This window comes from Sinohyriopsis cumingii, chromosome 3 (genome assembly GCF_028554795.1).
Source record: "Sinohyriopsis cumingii isolate HCF-2022 chromosome 3, ASM2855479v2, whole genome shotgun sequence".
NCBI classification, from domain to species: Eukaryota; Metazoa; Mollusca; class Bivalvia; order Unionida; family Unionidae; genus Sinohyriopsis; species Sinohyriopsis cumingii.
Genome location: NC_142963.1, coordinates 69,143,323 through 69,167,860, shown reverse-complemented (window position 1 = coordinate 69,167,860; position 24,538 = coordinate 69,143,323). Strand labels below are relative to the sequence as shown.

Here is a 24,538-nt window from a genome sequence, read left to right as displayed (position 1 = left end):
TTCTATCATTTATATTCATGTTTATTTTTTAACAGTGCTGTAAATTATAAGTTGTTGATAATGCATACCATGTACAATATTTCACTCCTAGTTATAGAGTAATTTATGTTGCTTTAAACAATGAAAGCTGCCATTGAAGTTTTACTGCTAGATATAATGGCAAATTAAGGAATGCGGGTCTTAAGTTTGTCATTTTATAATTTATGTGAGCTAATTTCTGGAAATATGTTTGATACTAGTTTAAAAAAAGTATGGTTGAAGTTTTAAGGTTAGTATTATCATATAAAAACAATACAGTGTTAAGTGTTTTTGTGTAGTTTTTTCATGCCATAGTTTTTAATCATCACTTTTATGTATTTTTATCTTCATTCACTTTCAGGCGTTATGGTTCCCAAAACTGGTTGGAGGCAATGTTTTTCTCTTCACAAAGAAGTTCTGATAAACAGGACTGGAGGCAGAATGATTACCCACAGTTGGAAGAGCATGTAAGATTTTTGTCTTAACCTGTCACATTAATTTTCAGTGTTAATTGAAGGATTGACATTGGTTTGGATAAATGGCAGTTTACATATGGAAATTTAAGTAAAGAATACATTAAATGATTTTTATATAATTTTTGTCTTTAGATTTTTGTGATCCAGACCCAGAAAAAATTATTCAGAGAGTTGAATAAATTGCATTTGCTTCATGGATTGAGCACATTTGTAAGATTCTGTTTAAATGGTTACATAATGTAAGACATTTTTTGTTGATGTGCATAGAAGTCTGATAAAATGGGTTGTTCACATTGTATATGAGTACATTTGGAGACTTTGGACATTTTTCTTTTGCTTCCTGTGACTTTGTGATTTAATGTATGAGTCAGTACTTTCATTCATGTTAAAGCAGTCAATTTCATAAACTTGACTTGTGGTTTTTATTCTTGGATAATACATTTTGCAGTTAGAATTCCATGCTGACTTTGCGCTTTTCTTATTTTCACAGCTCTGTGGTAATAGTACACTGCAGTGGTTTTGGGCTACTTGGGAAGCTGCACAGTTCTGTGTTTTATCCAAGCTAAGAACACCACTTGGAAAACCTCAAGAGACTTTTACCTCCATTGAGGCTGTAATCAAATTGTTTGCCTCAGAGATAAAATCTCATCTCATGGAAGAGGAAATGACACAAAAAGGTGAGATAATTTTATCTCAGAGACTCCACATTTTTTTAATGGGAGACAGTGAGACATTATTTTCTCTCATTCTTATATCTCTGACAGTTTGCATATGTGAGAAAGGTATGTATAATACATGTAAACCAACATGCACTCAATGACACTGTAGATAACATCATTATCCTTATGACATTATGAACGTCTGCAATGTTTCTTGCATTTTACCTATAGACAGTAATCATTTTATGCAACTAATTCTTTGTTGTAAACTAAACATTGTATTCTCTTTCCAATGATGGTGAACTACTTTTTTTGCAAATACTTTTTCCTAGTACAGAAACATTTACTGCAACGATTTCACCATCCATTTATAGCACATACATATCTGACTCGTGAATAGCTCCAGAAGGGTGAACCTACGCCAGAGTTTTTACTTTGCCAGTGGAACACGTTCTTGTCAAGTGTAATGACATCCACCCTGTGGGACACAAGTTTTGTGTCTGTGCAATCAATTCAATTACGAAACTTTATGGTGATGTGCCACCAGAGAAAATCTTTGACTATTTGAGAGAATGCAGTTTATATAATGTTAAAGCTTCTTTGGGATTGTGATAATGGCCATCATTTGAAAAAGACTAAAGCAGTGGGATCTTTGATTATTCTGATCAAACTGAAGAGAATATCTTTCTAGAGATGAAGATGTACACCACAAAGTTTAATTTTGATCAATAAATTATAGTTGTTACAGAAGGAGGATAATGGTTATACCAGTAGCTGAGTAGAGGATCAGCAACACTTAAAATAGCCATACACAGTTGATACTTTGTGAAGCACTTCAGAACCATTGATGATAGAGCAGCTGTTAATGTTAGGGTAACTAATTTTAGACAGGTGGCAAAAATTACAGACAAGAGTGGCAAACTGCTGATAAACATCTGTCTGGGTATAATATATTTGCTGGTGAAAAATGTTAAAAAAATAATCCATCATATGCATTGATGTGGGATCAGGAAGTGCCACCACTGGTATTAAAACATTTGCTGGCAAAACCATGTTCATCCCCCCAGATTCTGTACCTTAGTTGGCATATCTCTGTTCCACACCAGCATTTATGATGGATTCATTTAATCTTTTTCTGGAGATGAGAGACATTAAGGTGGGTGTCAATGGTATGAAGAATATTAAGATTTAAAAGAAAGAAATTTGAGTTATATAGCATACACCAGATGGCTTTATGTGTTCGCAAGTCAGAAGTAGTGCTTTGCCGAGACTTTGTTATATGCTGGTCCTGGACCACCCTAGTGGCCTAGTGGTTAGAGTGTCTGCCTCAGATGCGGGAGGTTGTTGGTTTGAACCCTGGTCAAAGACTTATAAAAATGGTACTAACAACTGCCTTGCTAGGCACTCAGCATTAAGAGTTTAGTGTTTGGACTGGTAGGCTTGGAGTCAGGATAATGTGATTGGGTGGGACATCATGCTACATGTCTGCAGCATGATGTCCCAGTGCTTGACATCACTATAAACTGCCAAAATGTTAAAAATCCCAAGTCACACACACACACACATGCTAGTCCTGAAAAGTCAGATGTCATTTATACAGACATCTCTCTCTTTGTCTGTCTGATCCTCCATCAGTAAATTCTGCTTGATACTTTTCAGAGGTAGGAGAGATTACTGGATGTACTGCACTTAATTAATCATCTGAAATGTCCACGTTGCATTGAGGTTCAGTAGAGTATTCTAGCTATTTGTAGCTCACCTGTCCTTAATGCCAAATGAGTTATGGTATGGCCTGGCATCTTTATGTGTTGTCCATCATGCACCATCTGTTCATCAGCAGTTGCTGTTTTCCATTCTGAGTCCATTTTCCTGTTCCAGTGTCAATGAATGTTTGGCATACATCAGCAAGGTCTTAGATGGACTCATTGATAATGAGTAAGAGCCACACAATACAAATGATATAATCCTGATTAACTGAGCTTGTTACCATTCTTAAAACCATTATTTCAGTCCAGTTTTGTTCAAATTTGGAATATTGGCTTAAGATGATTTGCAGCTCTTATAATCACTCTGGAGGTGACATTTTTGACCTGATTTTGATAAACAAAATCTTGGACAGTTACAGCAGTGTGCAGGATCTGCAGATATTTATTGGTTGAACTTGTTGAGACTCTAGTAGCTATATTTTTTATTTGATTTGGATAAGACTTCAAGTATAGCCTTACATGATCAAGATCTTGCATGAGTTCAGTAATGTCCAGGATCCGTGCATATTAATGATGTGATCTTGCATGGATATGCTGAGCTTGTTATTAATCTTTAGACTGTATTTCTGATCCAATTTTGATAACTAAATAACCTTCTTCTATTGCTGTGCCATAAAGCACCAAACTAAACCAAATCCAGCCTACCATAAATATGGGTGCCATTAATGAAAAACCTTTAAACAAACTTTTCTCAAGAACCACCCAACAGAATTTGACCAGATTTGAGAAGAAGATATGTAGCTCTTTCAAATTTATTATGTGCTGCTGATCTGCCACCATTATGGTCACCATTGCTAAAAATACAAAAGCATTGAAAATAATTCTCAAACTGCTGAACAGTTTTTGACCAAATTTGATAGGTGTATAAGTGCATAATATTCTTTGTTTGGAGGAGTTATGGACTTTGAATGCTCTTATAACTTTGTTTTCTGACCCAGGTTCCTCTGTTTAAGGCCCTGCCAAGCAAATTGTATATCAAGGTCCTTTGTGATACACCCATCTATCAATAGCTCTGGTTTTCCTATCTTTTCCTTTATGTGAACAGGTGACAAAGGAGATGAGTTCACCACACACCTGAGGGTACGAGTTCTGCTGCAGTTTATGGAGAATTTGGAAAAGCTGCTGTATAATGCATATGAGGGTTGTGCAGTTGTTATCCCTGCTGCCCCAAAGGTAAGCATTATGTCAGAATCTATGTTATATTCAAGTTCACAATTTAAAATCCAATGATCACAATAAATGAGACAGCAATGTAACTAATTCCCTATTTTCAAGCACATATTGATTTCAGTTTAGACACAATTTGTGTAAATTAATGAACATTTGCAGTATATTGTTGTGAAATGAGGAAATTGCCTTATTATTGAACAAGTACATGTATTGTTTATTTGACTGCATGACATTTTTTGTGTTTGTGTATTGTTCCTCTGAGTCCTTGTGTCTGGACTACCTTCAGTCCTTATGTCTGGACTGCTGTGTCTCCTTATGTCTGGAACGCTGTCTTTCCTAATATTATCAGTATTGCACAAAAACACTCATCATATACAAACTGAATGTTTATAGTTTATATGTATGGCTATGTAGATAGTAGATTTTAGGCAGTAGTTCAATTGTGACTCATTTTGAACTTTTTGGACAAAAGCCATTATTGGCTTGATTAGGAAGGAATCATCTCAGTTAAACAAACAAAATTTTATAGTCATAATTCCTGTCATATGTAGATGGAATTTTTGGTTTTTCAGAATGTTACAGCAGGTTTTAAAATTTTAAGCACATATTTGAAAGATCTTTTTGTATTTACATTTTTGACAAAAATCTTGTATGTATAATGACATTTTATAGACCTTTTTTATTCATATGTAGATGATTCTGTTATATTTTTGGGACATTATAACAATTTTTGACAGTTTGTAACATATATTTTTTAAGTTATTTGAATCTTGCTGGCAATAACCACTTGAAATAAATTAGATTGGCATATTTGTTGTTAGATGCAGATGGCCACAAGACAATTTTAAAGATTGGTACACCTTTTACTACATTTTTTGTTTGTTTGGTGTTTTAAATCTTGTTGGCATGATTAAGCAAGAACCACACCATTTAAATTTGGTATTCATGATTTTGATGCAGTTATAACAGTATTCCAGATTTGTTTAAATTTCCTTAATTCTGCACTGGGTGCTTGCATGTTTCACAAGCATGTTTCTAGTTATTGTAAATAAATATTTGTAGAAAATGAAGAAGCTCTTATACATAACAGCAAAGTTATCATCTGTTCAGTGGGATTAAGAATTTCATACTTGTTTTGATATTTGCCACGTTTTCCAAAGCTATAATAATGTTATAATAATAAGAGTGAATCTGCACAGCACATATTGTTTTGTAAATGTTCTGTCATTGAAACGCATACATGCATGATATTATTCTTCTTGAATAAAATCAGCGTATACCCAAATTCATACCTTAGAGTTTTCCCTTTTGCCAAAATAGTTATCCAGTCTTCATTACAAGATAAAGAGAATAATTCAATATAATTTTAGATATTTTACACCATGTTATTTTTTTGTAGATGGTGAGGACATTCTTCCGCACAAATAAAGGCACCTGTTTGGAATGGTTATCCCGAATCAGGCTTAACCTTATAGCAGTAGCTCTGCACAACGGTTTACCCAGTATGGCTGTCAGACAGGCTGCAGAAATGCTTCGAGAAATGAAGGAGGGTAATAAAACGCAGGTAATTTATCACATATTCTCCAGTATGTAGCCAAGTTATCCAGTTATGCTCCATCTGCACAAAATCCAGGTAGCTCACTAGCGCTGCCCAGAAAGAAAGAAAAAACCCCAAAACCAATGACTGGAAGTGTGTGTTATATGTTAAGCACACAGGTGTTTTATGCTAAGTCACCTGTACTCTTCTGAACCAAGGCAAATTTTTAAAAACAAAATTTTCACAAGGTAAAAATATTACATGCATCCTAGCCAATTAAATGATTTGTAATGCATTTGCAGTTTCATATTTGCAGATGCATGTATACTTGCAACTAGGAGCCATAGTAGCTTGGTTCATAGGATATCAGACTTGTAATATGAGGGTGACAGGTTTGATAATTGACCAGACCAGCCTGGCTTGGCTGCCTCAGTTTACCCTTTTGGGAAATCACTTAGCTGTCATTTTCTCTGCATGATATAATCAATAATGTGATAAATGTGCCTTTAAAACTAAGACTACAAGCAAAAACTGGAACTACAACCAAAAGAAAATCAGTGGATTAATTCATCATCATCACCTACAACACTTGCAAAATTTTATCCTTCACATGTGATAACATGGGTAGCTCATTAAAATCTTCATTAAAAAGCATTACCCTCTCTTTCAACCCCTTAGACATTCTGGTTAGTAGAGTTGTGTACCCATTTTTTAAAATGTGGGATAAGCTCATCTGACACCATTCTTATGCCCGCACTTACATCCAATCTACAATGTAGCAGAATTATAAACAACAAAATGGATTCACCTGATTGCTAGATCCTGAAAGATCTAAATAGCTATGTTATTATACAGGACTCACTCACTATAATTGCCTTCATGAGAAACATAAAAGTCATTCAGATAAGATAGCCTTATATTGACATATTTTATGCATAATATTACTGTCAGTTAATCAAAAGGAATCCATTACCATGATTGCCTTTTACAAGGGACTGCCTTGTACTGAGTTGCATTTGAGTATTTTATCAACAAATTTTTTAATACCTTCTAGGGTCCAGAGTTTGATCAAGTAGCACTGTACATGGTACAGGGTCTTTGTGCCCTTCAGGAGCCAGAGAGCATTCAAGGAGTCTACACTTGGTGTAAAGATGTCATAGGTCGCAAGATGACCTGGATTAAAACTGCTGTTGAAAAAGCTTCTGGAAGGTAAAGCTACCCACAAAATCAAGTGTGTATAATGTATCTCATTATTACATCGATTCATGGACTTCTCGAACAGTTTGTCAATTCATATACTGCAATGTCATCATATGTAAACAGATTGGTGTCTTGTTTGTCGTAGGGTATTACTTCTACTAGTTGTTGTTGTTGTTGTGGGGTTTAACGCCATTTTTCAGCACATGATAGGCTATACATGGCAGCCAGTATTAATGGTGGAGGAAGAACCGAGGGAACCCGTGGAAAGAACCACCGACCCACGAGAAGCTACTGGCAAGCTTTCTCACATACCCACATTGGCTGAATCCGAGACTCGAACCGGCGCAGACAGAGGTGAGATAGCAGTGATCCGTAACGGAGAGCACTTTAGACCACTCAGCCACTCGGGGCTCCACTTCTACTAGTACCTGGATAAACATGATGCTCCATGATAAAAGAAATTTATAATAATAAATTCTGTATTATTCTCTAATCTCTAACCATTCAGCCAGTTTTGAGACCAATATAGCTTCTGTTGGGTTCTGTACAGAGCTGCGAAAGTCAGTTAAATGAGTCTTCTTATATCTTTGTGTGACTCCATTGACATCAGCTACATCAATTAGAGACTAGAATTTCTTATGTTATTACAAAACTCCATCATAGATTAGTTTTCTTTCCCATACAAGCATTGTGTGATTACCATTGAGGATATAGTATAAAAATAAAAATTTATGATAATCATAAGTTGACGTGTGTTTTTCATCCTGTGAAAAACAAAACATTTGAATACATATTTTCTGTCTTTAGTTCACAAAGTTGTAAACTTTGGAAATTATTATGAAGAATAAAAGTATGCTGTTTAAGGTTTAACAGAATTAGAATGAGAAAAAAATAATTGAAACCAAGTTTTGCATCAAAATATTCGTGTCTTTGTTACACCAACATCTCATGACCCACATGTAATGCACTTTTCTGCTACCTGGTATACATGGCTAAAGTGAAGATAGGTAGGCCTGCAAAAGCTTATACAGCTTTCGAGAAGCAAGATTAGCTGTAAGAATCTGACAGAAGAAGCGCAGAATAAGTTTAGGCTGTGGATTTTTTCAGTGGGAAGCACTTAAGCACACTATTGGAGCTAGATCACACATTGCAGTTGTGATGTACTTGTTTGACCTGCAGGTGTTTTTATTTTTACACTGCATGGTTTTGTTTATAAATATATATCACTACAGACGTTGATTCTGTGAAAACTAAGTTGAGTGGATGTAGTTTTATTAGTAAGATTTTTTTATTTATCGTATTCATTCATTTGTACAATTAATTGTACTGATTAAGAACATTTGCATTGCAACCCTGCAGGAGGTGCGAAAGGGGGTTACTGTGAGCTTGTATACTGCTATTGATTCATCAAGTATCATTATTAATGATAAATTTGGAATTTTATGGAAAGTATTCTGGTTGTATTTGCAAGAGTTTAGTACAATTGCAGCTGATGTATACATTCTAATTCATGTGATAAATCCTATGTATTATCTTGAAATCTTAACCAGTACGGAATTTTCACTGGGTAGTTATTAAGTCCATAACTTAGATATTTTTTAAAGTTGAAATATACATGATATACTCAGCAGAGTAATGAAGAAAACAATTATATAATTGGGAAAAATCTTTCAAACAAAATATCATTAAATTCTTAAATAGGTTTTTCTTTTAGCATTTAATAACATGTATTGTTTATATTTTCAGTCATATTAGTTATGACTAAAATAGCAATTATGCAAAAGTATTGTGTTTGCTGATGTCCATCTGCCCCTCCATTTGCTTGTCACTATGTCTGTGTGAACATCAGTCCGTCAGTTTCTTGCTCAGTGTCTTATAACCTGAACACTGTTTACATCAAGTGAGGGCTGATCCATTTAAACATACATGGTACCCAGGGAAGGCAGTTTTTGACAAATATATGCCAGGGTACTTTAATTTTGCAGAGTTCATATTAAAATGATATGAAAATTCTAAATTCATCTATGGATGAGTATCCCACTTCAAAAGTGCCTTCCCTGGGTCCCATGTATATTTTAATTTTAATGGAACAGTCCTCATGGAACATGATCATATTTGGTATGATATGTCATTAGAAGTATTAGATGACAGGAAAGATTTTGCTTCCTGGAGATAACCTCCCAGGGGAGGAGTGGTGGGGTCATAGGTCACACTTTTGTTAGGTAGTATTGATTACCTTGTATCCTGAAATCAGTCAGCTGTGACTGTAGGACAAAAATGACAGCACTCCTGCTGGTGGGGTAGGGGATGGACCAAATTGAATCATTCTGAAGGAATTTCCTCCCTTTGTTTTATTGTTTAGGTAACACCATTAATAGACTTTTTTTGGTACTAATTGGATCAGTAATGCTAAGAGATCACCGCCCATGGACATTGTAAAATTGTTAATGAAACAAACCATATAATTATTTAACCCTAACCTTTGTAAACTATTCAGGTTCCACCAAATAATGAAAAAAAATGGCATCATTCAAAATTTAGAATTTAAAGTTTTAAAATAAACTTCTCAAAGAATTTCTGTCTCATGTTTGCTAAGACTATCAAAAGATAGCAACTATTTGATTCACCTCATAAGTTTAATTTGAAATGAGCACTCATGTAATAATATTTTGTTTTGAACATGAATATTGTTTGATAGCAGTTATTCTCATTATTGGATTAACCACAATTATCACATGTTTGGACATTAGGTCTAACTTTATTATCATACGAATTCATTACATTTGAACCTGGATAAAGGTTTCCTTTGAAATAAGATTTTTAAGTGCTTTGATGAAAAAGTCATAAAATCTCTTATCATTTCTTCATCTATCTCTCTTTTCCATGCTTGCTTACAGTCTTTAAAAAAACTAAACTCTTATGGAAATCCATTGTGTAACATGCATACAAGTGCTCAAAGAATAGTTTACATTACAGTAGAGAGCAGAATGGTAATGACAACATCTAATTCAATAAGTCATTTTCAAATTGTAGCAATGAGTATAATTAGAACCAGACTATAATTTTGACTGTTCTTTGCTTATTCACAATTTTTATTTAAACATTCTGTACTCATGCTGTATTGACCTCTTCCATGAGTCAGATGACATATACATCTTTAGTCTACAAGTGGCTTATAAGGGCAATAACTTATCCAGGCTTTCATTGTATGACTGCCCCAGTTAAAGATTTAAAGATAAATTTTATGAAACAAACAAGATTAAGGTTATCTGAGCCAAGGCCAGGGTGGAACTGAAACCATGATGTTTTGAGTCTGTAGTGCCTATTACTGTTAAAGGCATTGTCCATTTTTTTTCTTCAGAAAATTTTAAAAACCTGTAATCTGTATGTTTCTAGGTATGAGTCTGCCACCAAGGAATATCAGGCAGCTGTACGTATGATACTGCAGCTTGAGGAAGGAGTAGGTAGTAAGGATGGGAAACCTGACTCCCCAAGGGACTCTGTGGATGGTATTAGTAAGCTGTCCCTAGACATATCTGGTTCCAAAAAGATCATGGGCATTCTTAGTAAGCAAGGCCAAGACCAGAGTTCAACAGCTACTAACTCCATACCACAACAAGTGTTCAGTAAATTCAATTACATGATAAATGAGGCAAGTAAAGAAGTGAACTTATTTGTATATTTAGAAGTATTTAAATTCAGTTTTGGAGTTCTTGACATGTTGCTGATTTCATTATAAATCATAAGAAGACGTTGGTTCATATGTAAGCAATCTTTCAGATGTGCAGAGTTAGTTTTATAACCCACCACATAAGCTGCTAGTTGTGTATGGGATTTTCAGGGCTTTCAATCTGTATGCCAGTCACTGATTCCAGAATGTCTCTAAGAGCTATGACCATTTTTAGTTTGTTGTTGAAGGAAATTGGTTTTGTAGTTGTTTTGAGAGACAGTACTCATTTCCATCATGAGTTGAGGGGAGGGGATGTTGGAGGGTTGAAAGTATATTCATGTGAGTATTTTGAGCATCATTTCTCAATTGTCTTTTTTGTGATAATTAAGTATAACTTCTCTGGCATGAACAGGAATAGCAACAGCATCATGGTCATCAACAGTGATTCAATGTTCAACTTTATCAAGTCTTATGAAATGCAGTGGTCCCCCTCTTGAATGTCCTCCATAAACAGTGGCCACCCACTTTATATGGCTAGAATCCCTTGGCACCAATGAGATTGTGTTCAGAAATACCCCTTTAGGATTGCCACCCATCCAACACTGCCAGCGGCTGGCACATTAGTGCAAAACCTGTCAAATGAGCAGTCCAGCAAATTGACATTTGTTTTTAAATGCAAATAGACCACTCCAGTGGCCTAAGTGGTAAGAGTATCTTCCTCAGATGCTGGAGGTCGTGGGTTCAGAATTGGATGAGTCATACCAAAGACTTATAAAAATGGTACTAGCAGCTGCCTTGCTTGGTACTCAGCATTATGAGGTTTAGTGTTAGGACTGATCGGTCTGGTGTCAGGATAATGTGACTGGGTGGGACATCATGCTACATGTCCCAGTTCTAGATATCACTATAAACTGCTGCATGGCAGACATCATAGCGATATGACTAAAAAAATTTAAATTTACGTTAAAAATCTAGAACACACACACAGCAGATAAATTAACAAACTTAAATCTGTACAAAGAGGTAAGTAATCTGATGCATGTTCCTTAGATTTAGGTTTGTCACTTTGAAAATTAGTGACTATCATTACCACCAGTAATTCATCAGGTAGCAAATTCTAACAGCAGACAAGCACAGTATTGTTTGGCTTAGGTCAGTGTGACATCTTGTTACTATCAATTAAAAATGAGAGCCATAGGAATTTTATTTTTTAAGGTAACAAAATATACTTGAAAAGGTACCATACTAAAATCAGATGACAGGATCACTTTCTTTCTAAACAATGAGCATTTCATGTAATAACTGTGAATTGACAATGAAGGAATAAATTTTTGCAAAAAGTGCAATATGTTTGATATTCTCAGTTTAGAAGGAAAGATGAAAAGAGGGAGAGCTCTTTGACTACTATTGAAAAATTTGATGTCAGAAAAATTCAAATAAACATCGTCAGTTATACATTCTGTAGCAATGGGAAAAGGGAATGGAAGGACAATGATGGATACAGCTAGATGTTTATACCCAGAAGTTATTGACAATGTAGTTTTCATCATGATTGAGGATTATTCATAATTATTTTAAATAATAATTAATACAATTTTTTTCACTTTGATTCCATAACATGACTGATTTTAAAGGAAAATATTAAATATTTAAAAATCTAATATTTAGTTACACCTTTTACACTTTATATGTATTTTATACTCATGTATGTGTGATTCTACTCTTGTAAGACCACTTCCTGCTGAAAATGGGGTGACCTTATAAGAGGGGTACCACTGTACGACTGTTTGCAGGAAATTCATGTTGTTGGAAGGAACCCTTATCTAATTATATGCATTTTCTTGTAAGTTTAGACATTAAAAAAAGAAACATAAATTTAGAATTTTTCATGGACTACAGTTTGCGTTGACTAAACAACACAAATTTAAACAAACAGTTTTCAATCCATGAAGGCAATACGACATGCTTCCTTATACATCAATTAAGTATCTGCAGAAATGTTCAATTTTGCAAATCTTTAAAAATAGATACTCACAAAATGAATTTACCGTAGATAACATAGTTATAAGGTGTGAAGTGTGAATTTGTAGGTAAATTTTCTTTACTCTTCTCAGTGGCTTCTATTGATGCTGAATTAGTCGAACAATTTGTGTGGAATGTGCCAATATACTTGTAAACCCACATGCATGTCATATAAACTACTTAAAGACTGGAGAGTAATAAATTATCACATTCATTTTTCTTTACCACAGGTCACTGATTGTTACCTACGCCTGAATGACTGGGAGGCAGTTATGGACTGGCAGGAAACCCTTGCTGAATACAGGACTCAGACAGAAGTCAATCTACCTCCAGCAGCCTTCAGTTTGAATGTGGATATGTGCTATATTAAGTAAGTAATGCTCTCACAAGAGATACTTATAATGACAGTAATGATAGTTAATCTATAGTTCTAATGGTTCTTCCATTGTAGATTGAAAACATGTAGTAGTTGACTTGTACTGGTGTGATTTATCAGAGAATTCTTAATTCTGACCCAGTAGGTGGAATAAGCATGCTGGACAGGGTTAATTGCTTCACCCACACTGGTGGAAAAGCAATCTGTACTTTCTGTGTCTTGTGATGCTAATTTTTACTGAGCATGTTTTTTACTGTACAGTTTTGTTTGGATTTTGTAATGCCTTATTCATTAATGAGGCGAAATGTGAGTCTGCATGGACTTAAAAGTTTGGACTCTCATACGTGTCATGCTAAATGGGGACAGCGTGTCTGGGAAATGCTCTTGATAAGTTGTAACAGTGTTAATTTTTCCATTTAATGCATTCTCAGAACACATTAACATCAGGAAATAAACTCTGCTACCACTTGAATCCAGCAATCCCAGAAACATGAAAATATAGTCTTTCCCATCTGATCTATATAACATATTTATGAAAGGAAATGTCCTTACTTATTACCTCCCTTTGCCACCATTAGACGGCTGGCAATCAGCTGGATGTTTACTCATATAAGCTTTTGCTTAGTTTGATCCACATATCTTTTGCCTTCCCATTATCAATGATTGACTTTGGAATTTTAAATCATCCATTGACAGAGTTAGTATACTATTGTGTAAAAAGGTATTTGCTACATGTTGCAATAATTATTTTGTGAATTTGGACAATAATGTTGTGAATTTTTGCATTTGTGGAGTTCATTATTCTGAAATTGTACTCTAATATGGTATTGTTAGTGCTTGTTGTAGGTTGTTATTTGCACATACTGCTTGTAGTTTTTAGCTTGTTTAAGTAACAAGTGTTGATTATTTGTACAGGTCAGTAATTTCTGGTTTTCATTTTTCCTGGTCTTTGTTCAGAAGAACTTATGGATCTTCTGTTGTCTTTCGTTTGTTTTTCCATTAGCAGATCGGCACTGGTGTTTTCACCAGAAGATTTCTTAGGATGTTGGTCCCAAATGAAAATGATGTTAATCTGATGTCCAATTAGGCCACCATAGTGGCCAGCTTTAAAATATTATTTTTCCTGCTCCTCATTGGATAGTCATATTAACAATAAATTGTCACTGAAAGACTTCTTATGATGTCTAGTTGGTCCTAAATGAAATTGTTGCTGCTTTGACATTTACTATGGCTGCCATGATGGTCATCTTGTGAATCACTAACCCAGAATGAATGGTTTTCAATGAAAGACTTGTTATGATATCTGATTGGTTGTAAATGAAAATGATGCTGATATGACAGTATGGCCACCACAATGTCCATCTTGAATCTTGTTTTGGCTACTTCTCCCAGATGGCAGGTCATATCAACATTGTGCTTTCAGCAAAAGACTTCTGATGCCTGGTTGGTCCTAAATGGAAAATGTGCCAAAGTGATATCAAGTATGACCATCATGGCAGGTGTCTTGAAACTCTTGTTATTGTTACTTTCCAAAATGGAAAGTTGTATCAACCTGGGGTTTTCACCCAAAGACTTGTTATGATGCCTTGTTGGTCCCAATTGATGTATTGTTGGTCCTGTATGTAAATGGTGCCAATTTCACGTGCACACTAGGTAATTTGAAAATCTTTTCATTGCTGAAGAATATCAGAGATGGTTGAAAAATTTGGCAGTTAAAATAATTCAAAAAAAAGGTTTTATCATGAATTCCTGGAAATTCATTTCTGCCAGCAGACATGGAATATGAAGACAATCACCTCCTCCTTCTGCCTTCTGCCACGTTTACAGATAATGTGGATTAAATACTGCCTGCTGGAAAAGATCCAGGATCCAGGCAACTCTATGGCTTTATTCTTCAAAAGCCAGCTACCAGCATCTTCACATTGTGCTCACATTTTTCATAGAGCTTCCTACCGTAGATAGACAGAGACATCTCAGTGGCCAGCATGACAACCCCACTGTTTTACAAGGTGAATAGGAATATGGTCCTGACCACCATGAAGCTAATGTAAAACATGCTAGATTTGGTATCACAGATAATTTTTCAACTTGATGAAAACTGTCAGTGACCATACATTGGACGCCTTGACCTGAATTGCCAAGGTTATTTACAGGATGATGCATCAATGAATGGCTAACATCATGACGTCTGTAAATATAGCCTTAGTATGACAAGATGATCATCTGAACTGATGCTGCATCACTCCATGGCTGTCTGCTCTACTGCTTTTGGTATGTCATTACTGTTCATTGGTAGAATAGAGTAGGTATTGAAACGGGTAGCACAAGAACTGCCTCTCCTTGTTTTATTCAGGCACAACATGAGGGATGATCTAATCTTCTTACAATTTGTACAACTCTGCTTCAGGGTCTCCCCTTTATATGAAATTCACAATTCCAAAGTATTTTTGCATCCAAATTTCTGGAGTTGATGATGTAATGAAGTCCACATCTTTTAATATAAAATTTTTCCATGTTTGATGGTAAGTTGTACACATCCAGTATCTCCAATTATACGAGTGGAAACCATTGTCTTTATAAAGGAACATTGAAACCCAAAGAATGAGAATTGTTATTAGTCCTTGGCTGTAAAAAGAGATGTTACTTCTATTTTCTTAATGTTTTGTTAATACACTAGCTACTCATGTTATGGATGGGTTTTATTCCTTGAAGGAAATTGGTTAAGCAAAAATTTTTTTTACCAAAATTAATTTGCCATTAATTTCAAGGCAAAAAATAAATAAAGATTGGTGTCCTCAGATATATAAATCATAGTAAAGTAAATATATAAAACACACACATGCACACATACTATCACAGTAATGCAATCTAGATTGCTAGATCACACTGAGTTGTCAGCATCAGAAAATCCAGATCGTTTGATACTTAACCTATCAGTTTTCAGATAAATAAATAAATCAAAAATCGTAACTGAAAAAAGGAAAGAAATTGCTGACAATGAAACCTTCATCGCAAGATGTAAACCAAATTTCATTTTTTCAAACAGCCAGTATGTGCATGAATATCAGTTTTATGAATGGAGTGAGTGTAATATTTCAGTTGCATTTTAGTATTGGGAGATAATGCAGGCTTTGACATCTCAACAAAATGTGAACACTAAAGCCAAATCAACCCTGTTTTATGCCATGTGCAAGTGAGTTTAAAATCTGAACAAGAGGACAAATTTTTAGATTTTTTGGTGACAATAGGGCTTGAATCAGTGCTTCATTGTCAAGACCACGATCGTGTAAGCTCAACTTAGCGATTACTTAGTCAACTGTTGGCATATCTCTTTGTATGTCCATCTGCATCTTAGATTAACCTCAGTGTTAAAGTGCTTTCATTTTGTTTTAATACCATTTTAATCCCACCCTCCTCAGATTTAGTATAAGGCTTCTGTATGTACTTATCTTGGTGACACCACTTATGTTGAGAATTTTTTGCTTTTTTTTCACTGATAGCACAGTAAACTTGCAATAACCTTGATGTGGATTTTTTTTTACATGCCTTGTACATCAGTAGTGCAGTCATTTTTGTCAAGTATAGTTGGCCACAGTCATATTGAATGGAATAGGATAATTCTTGAAGTGTATGACACCAGTTTAACATAGTAGGCCAATGTGACTTATAGTTCATACTTCACTGATTTGAATTTTTTTTCTTTTTCTTAGTTTCTTATGTAGGGTGTCATGTAGATTAGTGTGTGGGTTCATCTTCTTTAGTACAATATCAAATTGTCAAAAGTAGAGCAGTGAAACCTTTAATTTTATGCTTCTGTGACTTTTTATATTTTTTGTGCTTTGATTATTTTATTGGGTACTATTGGCCATAGAGTCATGGAAATTAAGTTATTGATGTGTCGTGGCAGTTATAACCTATTTCCATAAAAAGCGGGTCACTAAGACCAATAATTTATGATTGGATTATCCCCAAAGGTGAGGGTTTTTCCTTTTTTTCCACATTGATTGGATATTAATCTTGAGATTGACCTTGATTTTAAAGGTTTTTTTCTTAACTTATACCTCAATAATTTAGTCAGTTTACATTTAACCACATGTCACTTGGTATGGTGGATATGTCTGGCATATATCTTGATGCATACAACATCAGTTTACCAAAGTAAGTTCATGTATATTTCATGCTTCACTGACAGAGATTTGTTTACCTATGTTTCTTGTGTAGTTTTAGTTAGGGAGTCGTGCAGCTTAGTTCATGATACAACTTGTGGAATAAAAGACCAAAGTGCCAAGATTGGTTAAGTTTGACCTAGATAACCTTTTGTAAACAAATTTTATGTAAGTTTGGCACTGTTGGTTAGTTTCTCAATTCTTTTAGCCAGATTTTGGAAATTAATATGCTGGTCTGTTTTGGTGGATATACCACCTTTCTGTACATCTGTCCACACTGAGGTAGATCAGTTGGTAGAGGATCAGTTTTGTAATTCAAAGATCATAGGTTGGTTACCTGCCAAGGCCAGCCTGGGTTGGCTGCCTTGGTGTGTCCTTGGTAAAGGCTCTTTTCTTCCATTTTCTTAGCATGATATAGCCAAACGTATTTAAATTGCCATGAAAAGCATCCAACCAATTGTCCACACCCTACATCAGGGGTCAGTAACCTAAAGCACATGTGCCACAAGAGGTTTTGTGTGGCACATGAAGGGCAGCCAAAAATCTTGATTTTAACAGTGTTACTCGCTTACTGGTGGCATGCGCTTATTCATTTTGTAATTAATCTGGAAAAAAGTGGCACGCTATGTTAAATAGGTTGCAGACCCCTGCCCTAGATTAACCTCAAATTATGAATAATGCTCAGTGTTGGGCTAGACTTGTACACCATTGCCAGCATTTTGTATAATTAGGTAATTAATTTGTAGGTAACATCTACATGCATACACATAACCAGATTTACTTTTCTCTTAGGGCTCTGGCAGCTTTTGACATTGATGACTTTATCGAAGCCCAGGAACAACTAGAGTTGGTGCCAGGTGGATCCCTCAGTGATCTTGGGAAGCCATGCTATGATCAGAGCTTGTGGAGACCCAGTGACAAAGTCCAGTATGCTCAGAGGCAATTCCTTAGAGTGGCCACTTTTCTGCAGACACATGAGACCACCAACAAGATGTAAGTAATTTTTCTTTTTTTCACAACAGTCCACCCTTCTGTAATATTCAGAACTCTTAAAAAGCCACATTTCTAATTTTCCAACTCAGTTTCAGTTAGCTCTGCTGGTCACCAGAAGACTTCTTATGATGTCAAGTTGATCCTAAATGAAAATCATGCTGATCTGATGTTCAGTATGACCACTATGACATCTATCTTGGAAAATCATTTTGATGCTTCTCCTGTTGAACATATCAGTATAATTTTTTTCACCAGATAACTTCTTTTAATGACTAGTTTGTCCTTAATAAAAATGGTACCTATCTGACATCCAATATGGCCACGACTTGAATAGCTTATTATCGATACTTCTTGACAGAATGTGGCCATTTTGATTTTTTGTTGTTGCTACCCCACCTAGATGGATGGTCATATCAACATGGGGCCTTTACCAAGGACTTCTTGTGATGTTTACTTGGTCCTAAATGAAAATGATGTTTTGATATCCAGTGTGGCCACTATGGTATCCATCTTGAAATGTTGTTATTGTTGCTACTCTTCAATGGATAAGGGTCCTTCAGTGGGTGAGTAGTCTCAAGTTGTTGCATTTAAAGATCACTGACATCTCAAGACTGTCTGCATGGATTTGAGTTTTGGCTCGGCCTCTGTGTATAAGCAAGAAAGCTAGTCATAAGTTTCCCGTGGGTTAGTGGCCACCTCTTGTAGCCTATCAAGGACTGACAAATTTTATTAAATCCACAAAAACAAAAAACAAAACCTGAATGGACGGTCATATTCTTGTGGTGCTTCACTAAAAGACTTCTAATAATTTCTTTTTTGGTCCTTAATGAAAATAGTGCTAATTTTACATACAATATGGCCATCACAGTGGCTGATTTGAAAATTTTGTTTACAACACTTAGCTGTTAAAAAGAAGAAATGATCTTATCTTGAGTTCCTGGAAATTTCGTTGGTTCATAGAACGTCAGTCCCTTCAAGGGACTCTTGTCCTTTTTTGTTTCTTTGGATCACTGTTGATGTCTTAGTGGACCTAACCGTTTGGAAGCAAATCTAGGCTACATAAACTTTTTCTTTGTGTTTAGTTTTAATATTTTAATCCTTGATGTTCCTCACATCTTGTATATGTGTGCATGTTAATTTTAGGTGGTTCTTCACATTTCCCAACGCTTGTCTGGAACTAACACACACTGAAGAATTTTTGTTAGCAGAAGAGAATTTTCTGACTTTATTAGAAACAAGGTAATGGTAAGTAGATTGTGACACAATGTCATTGTTTGCTAAATGATCCTGAGTCCAATTCCTGATGTATTGTCGAATACATGTATGGTTGCTTGAATTTGAACTCTGTGCATATGCTTTCCACAAGGTCACTCTCCTGAGATATGGAAGGTTGAACAACCAATCATGCATCCTTCTCATGTGCTCGAGTAGCATGGGATGAAGACTGTCTTTTAGCTGTTGTGTTCACTTCTCCTGTGGCAGTGGCCTCTGTTGTTTTGTTGATGCCTTTCTTTTTGAGGTACATAGCTTCTGAACTACCAAGCATTTTAGGTTGCAATACCATCATGGACTTGATTTGGGTTGGGCACTTCAAATTACTTCATTATTGTCATTTATAATAATTGGTTTATCTCCTAACAGCCACATTCTAAATTTCAGCCAAAGTATTATACTTTTCTTTTGGCTCAAAGTCCCTAACAGGGTGAGAAATTTGATATTAATCTGCGCTGACACATCTATTCATTATGTTTCTGGGGTTAGGTTTTTATTTTACAATCAACTTAATATACAAAACTCATAATTTGAAAACTAAATTATATAGGACCTATCACAGATCACCTGTTGCTCAGTCCAGAAGAAATAAATGACCAAAAAAAGGAAAGAGCTCTGTGTACAGTGGCATTTTGTATAGATTATGGCAAATTACATATATGACAGCTATGTATATCTATCTCCAACTGACAAAAATGTACACCTACCAAGCATATTAATAAAGTTGTTTTGCATCTGATCTTCTCTGCCAGTATTTGTTTACAAGATGTTCATCAAACTCTGTATGTAGGCTTATTTTATGTTATTAACTGACGTTATTACTGTCCTTTTGTCTTTTAATTCTGTTTTTTAAAACTGGATAAGAAAAACAACAAATTTACCTAGGGTTGTTTATATAAACATAGATCTGATGATAACATTCTACGGTCCTCCCTGGTATCCCATGACCTTGCATCAGATCACCTCTGCGTTATATGCCATCTTGATGTATCTGTCCCTAACCCTCCACCTTTATCTGCTACTAAGAGAAACCTCTGTATGATAAATAGGACCAAACTAATGCACAACATCCAAGCTAACCTAGCAACTTGCTTACCTCCTACTGCAGAACAACTCATTAACTGCCTGTGTTCATTGCTTGACAAATATGCCCCAGCTACCAAGTGCAGAGTATCAATTCAGAAGTGTTCTCAATGGTATAGCAGTGTTAGGGACCAGCTTCGCACTGCTAAAAGAGACCGCCGTAAAGCTGAGAGGCTCTGGCTTTCCTCCAGACTTACTATTCATAAGCAGATCTATGAAGCCGCTAAGAAGAATGTCACAAATATAGTCCATGCAGTGAAATCAGCCCACTACACTACTAAGATCATGGAAAGTTCCAGCTGCAAAGAGCTCTTCGAGATTACTAACAAGCTAATGTCAAGGAACAAATCTACACCACTTACAACTACCTTCTCTCCAGTCGACCTTCCGGACATGTTTGCAAATTTCTTCGGTGGCAAAGTACAAACCATTAGAGATAAGCTTGACACCACAATTTCAGTTGACTCGTCACCATACAGTTAGGATACAGAATTTGAGTGGCAACAATTAGCAGCATTTGAACCTGTCTCAATATATTTCGTACGTACAGTCGTGATGAAGAGTGCACCAAAGTCATGTGAACCTGATCCAATTCCAACATCACTGCTGCTTGAGTGCTTAGATCTAGTATTGCCTTCACTAACTGATGTTATTAATACCTCTCTCTCATCCGGGGAATTCCCATCATTTTTCAAAACTGCCATTGTAAAGCCTCTGCTGAAGAAACCAACACTAGACCATAACGATTTAAAGAACTACCGCCCAGTTTCTAATCTCCCATTCATATAAAAAATCTTAGAAAAGGTTGTTCTATCCCAGCTTGTATCTCATCTAAATTCAAGCAGTCTTTTTAGCAATGTACAATCTGCATATCGCCCTTACCACAGTACTGAAACTACTCTTCTAAAAGTAGTTAATGACATTCTCTCTGTGTTGGATAGCGGAAACAAGCTGCAGATGAATGATGATAAAACTGAGGCCATTCTGATCACAACACAAAGACTTTCTCATTCACATCCTTTACCTCAAACAATAAATATCAGCAACACCAACATTAAATTCACACAATTAGTACGAAACCTAGGTGTTACTCTCAACAGTACTCTCACATTGCACAGCATGTCATGAACATATGCAAGGCTGCATATCTTGAGCTGAGACACATCAGCTCAATTCGCAAATATCTTTCAGTTGATGCCACTAAAACACTTGTGTGTTCATTAGTACTTTCAAGACTGGACTTTTGTAATTCAATTCTGTCTGGTTCATCTCAATATCTGCTCCAGAAACTTCAAAAAGTTCAAAACACAGCTGCTCAGATCATACTTAGAGTACCATGATCAGAGCACACCTCCCCACTGCTCTGTACCCTACAATGGCTATCCATTCGATCCAGAATCAAACACAAAATTTGTTCTCTGTGCTACGTTTCACTGTTTGACTCTAGTCCAACATACCTATCCGACCTCACCCTTGTGTACACACCAGCAAGATACATACGCTCCTCTTCTGACAATCGTATACTCATTATTCCCACTATGAAAACAAAGTCATATGGACAGTGTTCTTTTGCATACCAGGGCCCAGCAACGTGGAATGAATTGCCCACTGAACTTAGACACAAAGACACAGTGATCACGTTCAAGAAGGCTGTCAAAACTCACTTATTTGGACTGCAAGAACAAACTTAAAGACCTACCTTAAATATTCTCAGCATGTTTTTTTTTTTAATGTTTTCTAATTTCATGGTGTTTGTTTTTGTAATCATATCATTATATGTTTTTTATCTTATAGGTGTTGTCTAATGTTGTAAAGCGCTTCGAGCTTCTTAAGATTAGGCGCTATACAAAGTCCTCTTTATTATTATTATTGTTATTATTATTATTATTATTATTATTATAGGAATAAAGGCTTGCAGAACTAGGTGAGTTAGCATAGTTAAAGGACAAGACAAGTTTGTTTACATGGGGATAAATGCTTACAAAACATGGTAAGTTTGCATAGTTAAAGTAACCTCAGGTTCACTTGGGCTGCTTGCATTTAGCCAGATTGCCCTACATACAAAAACCAGTTGTGTGATACATTTGTACATGTCTTTTTCTTTCTTGTCAGGCTTGACATCATCAAGTGCTTGAAGGAAGCTGAGAATCTGAGTGAGAGTGTTCTGAGGGTGGAATCCATGGACTGGCCAATACTTATATCACCTGATAAAAGGATGGCCATGACTCTCCTAGCTGTCCTTCGAAAACAATTAGAAGACAAAAGAGGAAAGGTATCATAAATAATAGTTAACTAGGTTGTGAATGTGTGCTGTGAGTCTGTTTGATAAAGAGATTATATATTTCTTGCTTATTTCCAACCCTTGTCAGAAGATTTATTATCACTTAATAACTATCTTATTGGTTGAAGTTTTTTGTAAATAAAAAAATAAATAAATTCCAGAAATGGACAGTTGCAACAGATTTTAAGGACACTGGTTCAGTATAAAGTAATATACACAAGAAAAGTTGACTCTGTCATGCCATGGGTTGAGTATCAGATTCATTCCATTAGCATGTGAAAATGTCATTGTTTGACAAAAACTGTTATGACAGAATTTCAGACTCACAATTTTTTAGAACTACCCTAATTAAACAAGAATAGATGATTAAATATGATTTTTAGTTATCATGTCAGTATGGGGCAGAATGCATTCCAATATTCCCAGAAATGAAATCATGTCATAATAAAAGTTTGCAACAGCCCACAGATTTTGCACCTTCATGTTTAGCTCATCACATGTGACCGGTCTTCTGGGACCAATTTTAAATTGAGTTTGCCAACTGCATCATCCAGGTTTGATAGGAATCATCTTCCAGAGTGTATGATGCAGAGATGCCCATTGTCCTGCATTTGGTGTGATGTCCCAAATCAACGAGCCCGTTCACAAATCATGCCAGCATAGACAAAAATCAAAATATTTCTTGAAAAAAAATAAAGAAAAATAGGTGGAATTTGAAGCTTTATAAGATTTGTTTGAGTCCTTTCCAGTCTTTTCTGATAATTTTTTGACATAAGATAAGTTTCCAGAATGTAACATGCTATTATTCACAGCAGTTTGTTTCAGCCCTTCCCATTCTTTACTAGTAATATGATCAGTTTTGTGGCATCACCTTGAACTCTTCATCAGTTTGATTAGTGTAGGTAGGACCGCTCCGGTGGCCTAGTGGTTAGAGTGTCCGCCTTGGATGCGGGAGGTCGTGGGTTCGATCCCCGGCCGAGTCATACCAAAGACTTACAAAAATGGTACTAACAGCTCCCTCGCTTGGCGCTCAGCATTAAGAGGTTAGTGTTAGGACTGGTCGGCCCGGTGTCAGGATAATGTGACTGGGTGGGACATCATGCTACATGTCTGCGGCATGATGCCCCAGTGCTAGACATCACTATAAACTGCCACATTGCAGACATCGTAGCGATATAACTGAGAAATTGTTAAAGCTACGTTAAAAATCCAAATCACAACACTGATTAGTGTAGGCTATTTTAAAGCCTTGTATTTCATCAGATGTTCTCACCTCAATGAGAGCTAAATTTGTATGATTTGAGGTGTGGATTTCACTGTAGGGCATGGAGGAAGAGATGACATTTGGAAACATATTTCTTCAAAGAAACATGCAAAGTATACCAAAATTATGCTACAGTAAGTGTGCTTAATTTGTCAGTAGAATCACAGATATTTTACCATCTTGTCCCTGATTTTCCTGGTTGGTAATGGGCATCTCTGATGATGCAAAGTGGAGAATCTTCTGATCAGTGCTGTAGGAAACATATTGATCCTAGTTTTTCTACTTTTTTTTAAAGAACTAATGGGCAGTCTTTTCCAACACTCTCAAGTTCTCTAAGGCTTCTGTGATTAAGTTTGATCCTCATCTTTTTTTTTAAATCTCATCAGGTATTTTGAGATTTCGAGGCTGATATCTTGTTCACCAATGCTTGAATGGAATCTTTCATATGTTCTTTGGGCATTGTCAGAACCTTGTTATGAACCTTTGAGTGAAGCTTCTTTTGAGAATCTCACCTTTAAGACAGTTTTCCAGCTCTCATCATCAAGAGCTAGTGGAAAAAAAGCGAGCTTGATTCCTTTTCATTGG

The 24,538-nt window shown here is 35.7% G+C and overlaps 1 protein-coding gene across 1 annotated transcript in view; it reads left to right on the top strand.

Annotated features, from left to right (window-relative positions):
• The window catches only part of LOC149803047 (serine/threonine-protein kinase SMG1-like), a 257,744-nt gene that overhangs the window by 58,467 nt on the left and 174,739 nt on the right, over window positions 1-24,538 (top strand). Inside the window, exons 20-28 of the mRNA XM_089952603.1 lie at window positions 380-485; window positions 985-1,171; window positions 3,965-4,092; window positions 5,489-5,653; window positions 6,681-6,835; window positions 10,223-10,478; window positions 12,749-12,888; window positions 17,853-18,053; window positions 22,521-22,680. Of these exons, the coding sequence (XP_089808729.1) occupies window positions 380-485; window positions 985-1,171; window positions 3,965-4,092; window positions 5,489-5,653; window positions 6,681-6,835; window positions 10,223-10,478; window positions 12,749-12,888; window positions 17,853-18,053; window positions 22,521-22,680 (1,498 nt within the window). The remainder of the gene's footprint in view (window positions 1-379; window positions 486-984; window positions 1,172-3,964; window positions 4,093-5,488; window positions 5,654-6,680; window positions 6,836-10,222; window positions 10,479-12,748; window positions 12,889-17,852; window positions 18,054-22,520; window positions 22,681-24,538) is intronic.